The 14,048-nt window shown below is 33.0% G+C and overlaps 1 protein-coding gene across 3 annotated transcripts in view; it reads right to left on the bottom strand.

The window, feature by feature from the left end:
* The window catches only part of RALGAPA1_1 (Ral GTPase-activating protein subunit alpha-1), a 52,834-nt gene that overhangs the window by 24,876 nt on the left and 13,910 nt on the right, over nt 1-14,048 (bottom strand). For all 3 annotated transcript variants that reach the window (XM_051214327.1, XM_051214328.1, XM_051214329.1), the window contains exons 15-21: nt 12,337-12,442; nt 8,788-9,479; nt 4,938-5,007; nt 2,968-3,066; nt 2,110-2,447; nt 1,116-1,271; nt 292-426 (exon numbers count right to left, since the gene is read on the bottom strand). In XM_051214327.1, coding sequence (XP_051067483.1) covers nt 292-426; nt 1,116-1,271; nt 2,110-2,447; nt 2,968-3,066; nt 4,938-5,007; nt 8,788-9,479; nt 12,337-12,442 — 1,596 coding nt within the window. The remainder of the gene's footprint in view (nt 1-291; nt 427-1,115; nt 1,272-2,109; nt 2,448-2,967; nt 3,067-4,937; nt 5,008-8,787; nt 9,480-12,336; nt 12,443-14,048) is intronic.

Here is a 14,048-nt window from a genome sequence, read left to right as displayed (position 1 = left end):
TACGAAGGTGATGAGATAGTAATGAGGGTATCTGGACGGAACAGCTCCTCAGCAGCAAACTTAAAGTTGAGAAAAACCATACTGAACCTTTTCCTAATATATATATATATATCCATCTCACTATGGATACCAGATGGTTTTAATTTTTTGCTAAAATTTGGAGAGCTTAATACCACACGGTATTGAGATCAATTTATGATAACAAAAAAACCATTGCACAAAGGTGAAATCAACATTCATAATTTGATAAAACGAATGAGAATTCGTGCATTCATAAAATTAGGTACTCACTTCCGTGCCACAGTTAGGATTTGATAAAACAATATTGACATCGCTTAAGAAATCTAGTATGAGTAAGTGTGTAGATGGAAGTGAAGACCCAAACAAACGCATATTACATGACCGGATAACTTCGAAGACATAGTTCTAAAAACAGGAAAGATAAAATATTTGTAGAACTTAAAGATGCCTTTAGATTCACAAACGGAGATAGTTTATAAACATACTAAGATACGACAATTTCGCCATTATCACCAGTAACGTATAGCTATAGTCTATATACTTGCTGATTTAATACCCGTACACTTTCATTGGTTCGATCCCCTGCTAGAAGAAAAGTGTCTACAGATATTAAGAAGCTCAAACGAATTTGTGAAGAACATGAACAAGCAAAATGATTCATTTAACAGATGGCAGTGTGGAAGATAGCTATTTATAGAGCTTAAAACTGAGATGTACAGGAAACAAGTGGTTGTACGAGTGATAAATTTCCTTCCAATTTCTGACAAATGTAAGAAAAACGGTAATCTTTTAACTCATTTTTTAAGTACCCATTCGCGTACATGGTAACAAACACATTATAAATATGAGATCTACCATCTCACGGAGGGTTCAGACTTTTATAACTGTAATTCAAAGACGAACTAAGCTACCGCTATGTGTTGCTAAGAACTAATTTTACAGTTTATCATTCATATGTCGTTCTGAATATAGTGAAAGAAGTCAAAAAAATGCCTAGTCATGAATTCATATACAGTTTAAGAGAGGTGAAACGTTTTATAGAACAATATCAGGTTTAGATCAAAATGAATAATAATACTGTCAAACTGAATTACCTCTCGTTTTGCGACGCTTATTTGATGAATAAGATGGTAAAAATGAGCAATTAATTCTGGGTCAGGACATCCATCATGAGAACGTATAACTATATCACATAGTGTACGTATAGCAATTCTTTTAGCTTCTATAAATTCTTCAGAAAGACTCATTGTCTAGGGAGAAAAAAGATCCGAAGATAAATCATACATAACGAATCACAGGAAAAAAACACTAATAATATATGAATTGAGAGTGAAATATATTCGTCTCTAATTATTAATGACAATTATTATTATTATTGTCATTGATTAAGTCAAAAATAATTTTTTACGAACGAATACTATTAGTAAGCGACTGTATAAAACACAACTACATATTAAAACGTTTTTGCCAATGAGTAATAAAAAGTACCTAATGGTCTAAATCTTCCTATGTTTTCCTACAACTTACATTTAACATCCAAAACTATTGCATTACCTTTAAAGTAACACTATATCATAATTCAACTAAGTTACACGGTTTAGCGATGTCTCAAATGCATTCACTTCTAGTCTTAGATGATGGGTTGGGAAATCGTCGCATACTTTTGTTCCCACAGATTTGTTCTTTCTTCTTAGTTCATACTGTTTATGCCTGGTTTTCTTTTGCTACCAATGACATTATTGCGACTTCTACTACCCTAGAATGAATTTTGATCATTTCATCTAGTCGTGCTGATATGAAGTAGGAACTTAGACCAATATACATATTAGCCAAGTTCTACGTTGTCTATAACAGATTAACTGAGAAGGAAACTGTAAGATATAACAGATAGGTTTTTTGACGTATCCAGTATAGGTAAATAGCTTAATATAAACTTTGACTGTTTAACATATCATGATAAGTCTTTTGTATTTAATGACTAAACCAACTGTGAAAAGAGAATATGTTAAATCAATAATATAAATATACCAAATGGAAACACAAACAATTCAACAGTTGACACTGGGAAATATTTCCTAATGCACTTACATTAAATAATATTGGTGCAATAAAATTCACAGGTGGTACAAATTGTGGAATTGGTTGTACACACGTCTCGGTTACAGAAGGAACAATTTGATATGCCCTAATTTTTAAAAGACATGAAGTCATTTCATTTAAATAGTTGAATGTATCATTCATTGTTGTTGGGTTAATAATTTTATGAAGACTGCCTAGAATACCTAAAAATCGACGCCAACAAATAACAACTGATTCATGAGTCCATCCAAGAGCTGAGCCACCAGCAAGAATACAGCGAGGTAGGTCTGCTGCGTCGAGTTGATCGTTTGATGCAGTTGAAGGTAATTTTGAAGTCTCATTAGTAGCTAATCAAAAGACACAACGTAAGAAGTGTGTAATTATGTTGGAATTCAAGACATTATTAAGAAAATCTTTTGTATAAATGTTGACAAAATTCTTAACTACGATTATATATATATATATTCTGAAAATAATAATTACAGAATATTATTAGTATAGGGTTGTGGAGATTGTTCAGTTTCATTTAAGTCATGAACCGATTAACGTTAGAATATCATCAAAGACCTGGAAGCACTGGAGGGTTGTTTCGTCCTGGTATTGGGCTCCTCAGCAGCGAGCATCTACAACCCTGAACGAGGAACTCAAACCCAGGACCTTAGGTGTTGCGCGCGAACGCTTAACATCTAAACCATTGAGCTGGCACCCAACGGTGTTAGTATGTAACTGCAACCAATGAACGATATTGCGCGACGAAACGCCCATCCAGATTTTCATTAGTAGTCAAAGATTGATTGGTTCATAATTTCAGTAAAACAGTATTATTCGACAGGATATAAGGAAGCACAATAAAGAATCATAACTTACTGGAAACTAATCGTGAAGGGGCAGTAGTCAATGTATCTTTGCGACTTGGTTCTAACGTGGAATGTTCATCACTTAGTATATCACATGATCTAGGAATATCTACAAAGTATTAAAACATGTATCAAAATATGCGATTCAAGATGTACCTGAATGATATTTTTTAAAGCTATGATCGATAACATAGAAAATCTTGGGAAACACTGGAATACAAACTTTTGTATCTTTTAATTGAAAATGCGATGACACTTAATGGAGAGGATATATCAGATGTTGATTTTACACATTTGGACTAATTCGTACATAAACACAGATTTACAATGTTTGTCTAACATTATCCTGTACACAAAATAACCAATGGACCACAACAGAACCTATGTATACTTGCAGACTTTCAAAAAGACCCATATAGGCTGATCGATAAAACACAATGCTTATCAGAATGCAAGAAAACAAAAGTTATTAAGCAGCTGAATGAAAAGTAATGGGTTGCATGGTGTATCTAAAAATCCATAGAACTAAAAAACTTCATATTCTAACACAGAAATGAACAAATAATTCAAAAGATCAGAAACTCATTTGATGGCTTGTTCAAATAATTGAGTCTATAAGGAAAACAGCTAGCTGAAGATAAATTTAAGGGTCACTGTTATAGTGATGAAGAACTTATGAGCAAAATATGTAGCCTCTTTGAAAACAAGGTCATTCTTTACAAATATTTTGTTATAAAAGACTATTACAGTCAAAATTAGTTATGTTCCCACTAAGATTGGTTATCTGTAGACCATTATTGAGCGACAACGAAACTCCAAGTTGGAAGTCAGCAATTCTCAAGTAATAAAAAAACGGCGATTTTAACAAAAAATCGATTCGGAAAAATTACTTAATGGTTTGTAAAAAACAAATGCTCATTTATGTAAATGATAGTTAACCAAACTATAAGTGGTAAATATTGAGGGCCCCTACAACACTGAGCAAGGATAGTTTAAAAAGGGTATTTATTATCATTAGATTCAAGAACACTGTAGTTTATTTTAAGCTAAGGAAAATCAATATAGTTACTACTGAAAATTGAAAATATTTAAGAGAAACTTCATTGTTTTGTTAACGCAAGTAAAAATTTACAATATTGAACTGAATTTAGATTTATCTAACTGTGGGTGCTGCCTAGTTGTGGTGTTCTAGCTTGCATATGGTGATGACCAGGTTGAGCAGCAAACTTATGATCTGCGGGTGAAGTCTTATTCCTAACTGTAAAAGGGTATGAAGGAATTACGGCATTTCCTTTGGACGACCAGTATCTTCACCAATGACGCTCCCACAACGAAAACAGGGAGAGGTGGGAAATGTTCGGTATAAAAACAGTACACTTCACCTAGCCACGCGTATCGCCATCGTTAAGGCGGTATAAATATGAACACAGTACAACTAAAAGTAATCACAAAAAGGATGTATGTGACCAGCCATAAGCAGTTGTTTCTGTGGGGTTTTAGTCATTGTTACTAAGTTGTCAAGACCACCTCGTAACTTGGTTTCCTCGAGAAGAATCCTCCTTCCATGAAGTGAGAAATGACAACCACACTCGACAATTTAGATGTAGGTGGATGATTAACATCTGCTAGATCATGCATGACAGACTAGAAAATTCATAACTAAGTAAATTTAATTGCAGGGACTTGATTGTAGCTATATTTTCGATGACAATATAATTTAAGTTGATGATGCTCATCATGAATGACAATTTTTGTAATTATTTCTAGTCAACTCAAGTAAACAGTTGAAATATGATGTATTCAAACGTGAAACTAGAATTTATAACACTTCGAAAATCTCAATTCTGAGCAAACGGTACAGTATATAAATAACTAACATAGCATCAATCTAACTCACCTCAATACCGTAATAATACTTAACGAACACACCTTAAATAATATTAAACATACAAATAAAAACAAACAACTATCTTTACTTACTTGAAGTACCTACATCAATACTTTCATCGAAATAAGTTGTCACTGGACTCTGAGGTGAATCGAGATCAAACTATGCAAGACATAAATGGAAAACAAAAATTTATGCAACAATGATGAATGAGTAGAATATTCTTTACGAATGACAATGTATTGATCACAAAAAGAAATGACAGAAGTAAGATTTATTTAAGCTGTTCATCAATCACAACACTACTTTACACATTTAACCATCACATTACACTATTTCTCATGAATATAAATTACACAAATATTAGTTGGCACATTGAAAAGTATATCAGTTGACTGAAAATGAAACAATAAACAATGCAAATCATTATACTAAGTTTTATATTACAACAATACATGTGTATTAAGCATAAGATGTTTAGTAAAAGAAAAAGAAAGAGAACACTTTAATCAAAATACCGACTACACAGTGAAGACTAATATTTGTTTTTGTTATAGATTTAAAAAATCATTGGATGAACAAGGCTCGTAATCATTTAAAATGCACAGAATATTAATCAATAGATTAAATATGAAACAATGCAACCGAGCAATTAGTGTGCAGGAGATCAAATTATAGACATAAACCCCAATAAAACGATACGAAGACTACCGTGTTTATACATAAAATTCTAACGAAAAAAGTAACACGACTCAATGTTAAAAACGACTGAAAAAATTGAGTTTTGGGGTGGCTTATTCTCCAATAAATAATGTCCTGATTTTTAAGCTTGAAGCATGAATAAATCAGTAGATACAGAACACGGACTATATATATAGTGGGGAATACTCTGACAAGATGTCAAATTTTAAAAAAAACTTTACTTTGCTATCTGTATTAATATTATTGTTATCATACGTACTGCTGGCCCCCAAATGCCCTGGTACGGTCGAGAGTGAGGAGAGTCAATTCTCCCTCTCGAAATGTTCTCACATGGCTACGTGCATACAACCACTGCCAGTGAAGTCTTACCGCCTTCTTGCGTCACGGGTGTTTATGAAATTTAGAGGACGAAAAGCGAATATTCGGCGCTTTAACCGGGTTGGTGGTGGGTACGGAGGGTCCATCTAAGGGAGTTGGAAAACCCTGATTCCAAACCAATGATGCACGTCGGCTCCAACATCCTGGAGAAACAAAAGGCATACGAACCTATTGTTGGTCACCGGCTACCATGGGACTGCATTTCCTGACGTTGCTCCACTGCCTTGTATATCAGACCTTTAGGTCAAAGGCTCCGAGTGTGGCCCCCTTAGAAAACCCTCTTCTTCGGTTTGGGCACTACCCGGGCTTTCACACAAATCGAATGATTTATGTGACGCATATCTATTTGGTGCCTTCTTGTACCAATGTTTAAATAAGTACTACTTAAGACATAAGCTAGTTATAATATGAGTGAGAATAAATCAAGATAATCTTAGGCTATGATCTGATTGTACTCCTTAAATATCGGCGAATTCCAATTTTTGTTGGTGATAATCAATGAAAAGCTTTCTAAATGAACTTAGATCATCAAATAAGTTAATGAGAAATGAAGAGTAGCCGAATTCAAAACTAAAAGTCTTTCTAAAGTTTCAGTTACGACCAAGTGACAACAAGTACTATTAAGAATAAAACTAAAGTATAAGCAATTCTGATGTAAAACTTTACTGTTTTAATTTAAAGCTAATCTCAAAGTGTAAATTTTGAAACCCATTAATTTCATGAAATATGACTGAAAATGTGTTAAACTTTTGAAATCTGGCAATTATATCTTAGTTTTGTAAACTTGTAAGGAACAATAATTTGGAAAATACTTAAGCAAGCGTATGCAAGCACTAACAGATCATCATTTTTACCTTTAAAGATTCATTAGGAATTTCTTCCCCTGAAGCACAACTGCCTGTATTGAGACCATTTTGACTCAATGAAAGGGAATCTTCTAAACAACTAATTGCAAATATCGTGGAACCCGAATGATGGACGACTGATGCTTTTTCGGAGTATGTTGGTTGTTTATCATCAGTAAAAGACATACTTACAGGATGAGAAAATCTGCCTAAAAGAGCTGCAGTAGATACGGTTGTGAGCAAATTAAGTGAGTCAGACAAACGGTGATGGCTAGACAACTCAGGATGTAACTGACAATCATGATCATCCCTAGTAAGACGGCTGAATCTCGGATTACATGAAGACTCCATAGCTTGTGGAGCAGAATGGTGATTCTGGGAGTAAAAAGTAGATGTATTAAAGTAAGCTTAAAAAATATATACAATATATCTATTCTACAATATATATATATATATATATATATATATATATATATATATATATATATATATATAATAACTGCTTTTCGACAACTGAAATAGAAAAAATAACTGAATTGTAGTGAGTATTAACTTGTACCAAGAAACATATATAATCTGCAAGCAAAGATGTAGTGAAATTTAAAAAAAATTTGTTATAGAGTTGCAAATGAATTAATTATCGTCTACGAAAGTATTAAAAGAGTATAATTAATTAACCTCAATTATAATTCTTTTTGGGGTATCTTTAATCAGTTAATAAACTTAAAGCATGAAAGTGGGCTGATTATTTAGCCTGTTAGTTAAATAAGGAATTAGATATGGGATTGTTTTCCATATTGATATTTTAGAAACAAAACAGACTTGTGTATAATGAAAGTATATAGACAAAACTGTAGCATTAAGATCAAGATCTCATTTACAGTGACTCTACGTATCAGCAGTTCCCAGAACAAACAATCTGTTCTTTTCATGATTGGCTAATTTCAATAAACAAACAAACAGATAGATAAATGGAGACGAAATGTAGAAAAAAGTGCTTCGGTTCAAATTTCGAAAATCCTCAAAAACACAGTAAAAGAAAATGAACTAAAATGAAGAAAATACAGAAATAGTGATGTAGGTCAAGAACTAAAGATAAATAAACGGTTATTTATTGCTCTAGGTTGTGAAACGTCAGAAATTCAATCTTCTAATCACTGGTGTTTTATATGTATATTACCATACATCGTTGTCTTTATTATAATCAAGAATGATTGAGATTTGTAAGATAAATTGTGACTACGAAAGAACCACTGTGATAGACTTTTGATTACCATCACATACTTAATTATATGGATGAATTCCATTCAAACCAATAACTGGAGAGTTTTAGAGTAGTTTCTTCTGATGAATAATGACTATTGCCCTAGAGAAATATAGGATATGAAAACTACTTATTCAGTTTCTATATCGAATGTACAAAATCCCGTAGAGAGCTGAGTAAAAATAAGTCATCAACACACAAGTATGATTCAAGTTATCATTTACAGAGATATAAATGTCTCTACAGAACCCAACGTGAACCGGTTTGGGATACTGAAATGATTAAGATTTGCAGCTTAGTTGGCTCCTTTCGGTAGTACTAAGTTCTTTGAGCTGGACAGTTCAAATGCGGAGCTTTTATTGTCATTCGGAGTCAAGTATTGACTTCGTACGGAATAACAGTCGGACATATCGCTCTAGGCTTTTGTCATAATCAGATTTCACCTGTCACACTACTACTCAGATACAAAAACTACTCGAATATATCGAACAGACTAGAACCAAGAAAACAGTTTCCTATCAAAATTATTATGTGAACTTATCGTAGAACACATTGGAACATACTTTTTGAAGTTAACAGTAAAAAATGGAAGAACTAGGCCATTATTTCAAAAAATGTTTGTATATGAATTATTATTATTACCAATAAAAGTGTACTTTCGAAAGTGAAATAGGAGAATGGTATTAATGGTGGGAAATCTAAATCTATTTTTAAAACAAAGTGAAATAAGAAAAAAATGGAGGTAATCATTACCTTAACAACTTCCAGCGTGATTTCACTTGTTGCACGTCTTACAGATGACATACGTCTACTTCCTGATATCGATATTTCACTTTTAACGGTTACATTAAATCGATTTGATTCATTTTGATTTGATAATTCATGAGAAATAGACCGTGAACTATGCAGAGCATGATTACCATATACCTCTGTTAAATCATTACTTAACACCTGTGAATTCGACTCATCATGAGTGCCATTAATTGAAGATACATTAGAAGAGATATAGCTATGCACTACATTACCATTACTATTATTATCCAATGCATAGTTTTCAGAGGATCCAGGGTCGAAAGTCCATTTTTCAATGCATGGCCTAGTATTATTATCATTTCTTGATGCTTTCAGTTCATTATACGTAGCAAATTGTTTTTGTGAATTCTCCTGTGATGATAAATGTAGTTCAATGGAGTCAGTATTTAACGCCAAATTATCATCGTCGAGTGAATTTTGATGAATACTTAAAACCGATAACGCACTAGCATAAGGCGCAGGAGGTGATGATAAAACGGTTGCTAAACTATTGCTATTATAAGCAGTAGTAGCAGTAGTAGTAGTAGCAGTAATATTAGTAGTAGTAGTAATAATAGTATTGTCATTATGATAATTCAACGCTGCTTCAGTCAATGATTTCGGTCGAGTTCTAGTAGCTGGATTAGTAGAACCTGTAAACAAATACAAAAAGAAAACAAACAGGTGAGTAAATACACTTCGCACATATGTAACATCAGACCAATCAATTACGTAACTAACACGTCATAGATTTGGTGAAAAAAAGGTGGAAAGTTTGTAAAAATTACACAAAACAAGAAGAATCTATATTGCAGAATACAATGAATTAATGTTGTATTGAGGTGGTTTCTCTTCAGCTACATGTATATGCTTAGTTACTTTTCATTTAATAAAAAAATGTGAAATTCAAAAAACGAATTGTCCATCAATAGGGAATAAGTTGTTTGAAAACTATACAAAATTAAAAATTAAAGATTTTAGGTGGTATTCAAGATTGCTTGAGGTAATAGTTCACCTGTTTATTTCTGAATCTTTCAGACTAGTTTGTTACATTGCACAAAATTATCTTAAAAATATTCTAGAAATATAGCCCAAAGCAAATATAAGAACCCTGATAAAACTAATCCTTAACTTCATTTCCATTCAAATAAAAACAGTATGTTAGATTGCTTATCCTTTCGTGATCTTAAACTTTCTTTTTGTCACTCGTAATCCATTGTTTTTTTCCAATTCCCAGTGATCTTGAGTGCTGTTAGAGGTATGAGGGCGGTTTATACTTCCCGGTTGCTCACACCGTAGAAGGGTTCTCCTAGAGGTACCTGAAAAGGAAATCGGGTTACAGGTGGTCTTAGTGACCTGAGAGCGTGACTACAGTGCCCAAGGCACAACTGCTTGAGGCCGGTCACACACTGTCTTGTTGTGAATAATTTTCGTATTAGTTCCGTACTTGTTGGAAGCTTACTGCCAGAAACGGATATCCGTGGGACAGGGCGAAATGTGCATTTTTAGGGTCGACCTTTTCCAACCCCACCCTTTCCTTGTGGGGAAAGCAGCATCGTTCTTATGCTGGTTGTCTGAAGGAAACACCTTACTGTTGTTACACTTTTGTACAGTCAGCAGTACGACTTCGCCCTCGGACCTTGGGTTTGCTGCTTTTAGTCCTACAGCTCTTCAACCGATTTGTCTGGCGTGGTAGGAACTTGAGGAACGATTGTTAAGGCCAGTATAGTTCGATTGGTTCATTACGATAGGCAAGCCAGATCACTACGTCAATACTAATCAGCCACTATTACAGAACTGTTCTCAACAGCTATCAAGTGGACAATTTATTTATTTATTTGAACACATAGATACAAGGGGGACACCAAATACATATGCGCCACACAAACCTCATTTGATTTGCGTGAGGGCTGGGATACTGCCCGGGTGCCCAAACCGAAGCAGGAAATGGACAATTATGTTCATCTTACCGCTTTCATTAGGCCACCATCATATAACTTCCTTTTAATATCTGATTTTCATAAACAATTCATGACAACAGACCACTTCAGGTTTTTTTTAACTTATCCAACACTATCCTTTTACTACATTACTATCATTAGCAAATAAAATTAACTATGAATATAAATGTACAGATTGAGTAGGTGAGATCATAGAAGAGAAAATTTTCTTCATTGAACGGTCTTTATTCTTTAACTTACACTCTGTTGATATACAAATTCCGCAATATTTTACTAACTGGAAATAACTAAAATTATTACGCTGAATGTATAACTTAAACAGGAGGAAACAAAATACAACTTGAATTCATCATATTTTGCAAATAATATTGTTGTTTTTTTCTACCTTTTGTTTTAAATTTTTGAAGAGAACCACTGACAGGAAATAACTATGCCATTGAATTTATGCATAATAAAAGCGGTAAGAGAATCGATATCATTACATTTTTCTTAGAAAAAACAAATAATTAAATAAAATTCAGCTCAACTACAACTGTAGTGGACGAATACTTAGGTGGAGATAATCAATTTGTTGTTTAATGAAAAATTACGGAGTGTCTTCGAGATTTATAAAAACCGTACATTATATGCATAATTTGCACATCTTCCATCAGTTGTCTTTTACATCCTTCATGATTTTTGCAATTCTCAGAACCTTTTTGTTTCTCTTTCTGTTTGTTTCAGTTCAATTTCCTTAACCTTCTTTTGATAGACACTCCACATCTGATCGGCGTCACATACTACTTATAACTATAAAAATCAGTAGCATACACCACACTACTACTAATAATAATAAATTCAATAGGCGACATGAATGCATTATTTATTCAGAATTAAAAAGGAACAACATAATTCATACAGGTAATATTTCGTGATGTTTCCACTTCAGATTCATTTGCTATTGTTTATTTTATTTGTTTTCTTTTTTTTGGGTAAATTTAGATTATTTTTTGCTCACCATCATTGAATTCTTTATCATGGTCATGAACATTAGCTTGTGTCCCATAAAAGTTGTGTAAATAATAATAATTATTATTATTATTCGGGCGAAATAGTAAATTAAATGGATAGAAAATTATGAGATGATGGTTGATTTGCCCATTTCCTATACCTACAACGTCTATGCATAATCAATTTATATAGACATATGTGTACATATAGAATAAAATTAAATTTGAAAAATAATTTATTCTTTGAGTTTAGCTAGAGAGGTAATGAGAAATTTAATAATAAAAATGTAAAACACTTTACTAAACCATACATATTTGTAATATGCATATGTGGAGTTAATTTACATGAACTCTCTACTTGGCTTGTACAATATCTATCTATTTGTCTATCTATTCATATTTTATTTCTAATGTGATAGTGCACTTGAACGATAACTAATAATAGCACAATGTAACACGAAATGTACGAACAATTTAATTTGTTAATGTTTTGTATAACTAGTTGTTATTTTGAAAGACAAATAAAATAGAGATGTATGGATTGCACAAATTGAAAATACCTGCTAAACGCTTAATTCGAGGTCCTTTCTTTTCTTGAGGTAAATCTGACAAATCTACACCATATACCAATTTAGACATTGTACATGTTAACATTCGCATAACTTTCTGTTGGATAATAATAACAAAGAGAGAAGAATAGAAAGGGAAAAAAGATATCGAAACCAAAATAACGAAGGTTTTAAACATAATATGACAATCTGTCAGCTTCGCTAATAATCTTTTTCTTTATATATTTCAGGAGGTCGATGATCAAGTATATTGTAATTCATATACGTGAACCTGATGTGGTTAACCTAAATGAATAATATTGTGATTTGTTGAAGTTGTTGCAGCTACTATTATTATTGTGAACTTTTCTGTCCTAGTGTTATGGTGCTACTTGCAATGTGACATTATTATCATTGTCAACCAAAGACACTATTATTGATTGTACTTTCATTTCTGTAGTGCTCAACTACATACACATGACTCTGTAAACTAACATACCGTAGATCACTAGTGTTCATGTCGTATTCCGTAATAGACATACATCTATTAGCAAAAACCTTTTTCCACAAAATATCATTACACATTTATTTTTGCCTTTCCTTTGTGTTTATTTTTGTAGGCATGTAATCTTATTTTCCCCGATTTGTTTGACATACCAGTGTTACCTCCGGACACTGTGGAGAGCTATGTGGAAATAGTTAAAATAGACATATTTTGTAATTAGTTTTTGCCACTATTTGCATTTCTTTCATTAATTCCCGGAATTTGTACAATTACATTTATTGACTGTAAAATTGTTCTTTGTACAAACATAACCTTTGATCTTCCGTTCCATTTTTGAGCACCTCATAGCATGATACATGGATTCATGTTCACAGATATACTGCTGCACACATACGCTCCTTGTTCTCAATTATCTGCTGTTACGATAGTAGAACTCTAATACATATGCTGTTCATGTTTACAGATCACAGTAATATCCTCATTACATGGTTTATGCGGATACACATCTCGAATTATACCTATTATAGTTGGAATTACTAACTAATAACTGTAGATTAAAAGACCAAACGAAACTCGAACACGCCTATCCTTGACAATTTATATGATAGTGTAAATCCGCTTCGATATGAGGTTTCTCCAAAAACAAATTCACTTAAGAGATCGACGACACTTCAGTTATAACAAAAGGAAAATAAAAATGTTTTGAAATATCTTAATCCAACATGAATATTTTATATTAGGAAAAAAGCTACTAAACGTCGCATTCCTTCTCTTTAATAAAATACTCAGGTTTTATATGAATACATTGAGTGAGCTAGTGCATAAACTTAGACACGTGGTGTTTTGTATGACGAATACTCAGCCTTCAACTTAGATATCAAATTCATAGGACAGTATACTAACATGAAAAGACGCAATGCCATGGTAACTGACTACTAAATCAGGTTTATGTGGTTTTCTTTCATTTAGGATCCTACAGCGCATGTTCATCATTAGTTCGTCTGAAACTAGTTTTCGAAATCAACCAGATAGATCCCTTCCTACCAACAAATTATACTCTCTCATGTCGATGGACACATCCCAGTCACGTGGAAGGACTGCGTAGGACAATTCTGTAAGAGGTAGGATCTCCTCCATTCTTGTTTGTCTTAGGACACCAAAGAATAATACGATAATTACAGATAACTGAGATCCTTTGCTTTAGACTGTTACCCCTCGT

The sequence above is a fragment of the Schistosoma haematobium genome, chromosome 2 (genome assembly GCF_000699445.3).
Source record: "Schistosoma haematobium chromosome 2, whole genome shotgun sequence".
Classification (NCBI taxonomy): Eukaryota; Metazoa; Platyhelminthes; class Trematoda; order Strigeidida; family Schistosomatidae; genus Schistosoma; species Schistosoma haematobium.
The sequence above is the reverse complement of the archived record's forward strand: the minus strand, read 5'-3'. Positions and strand labels throughout refer to the sequence as shown.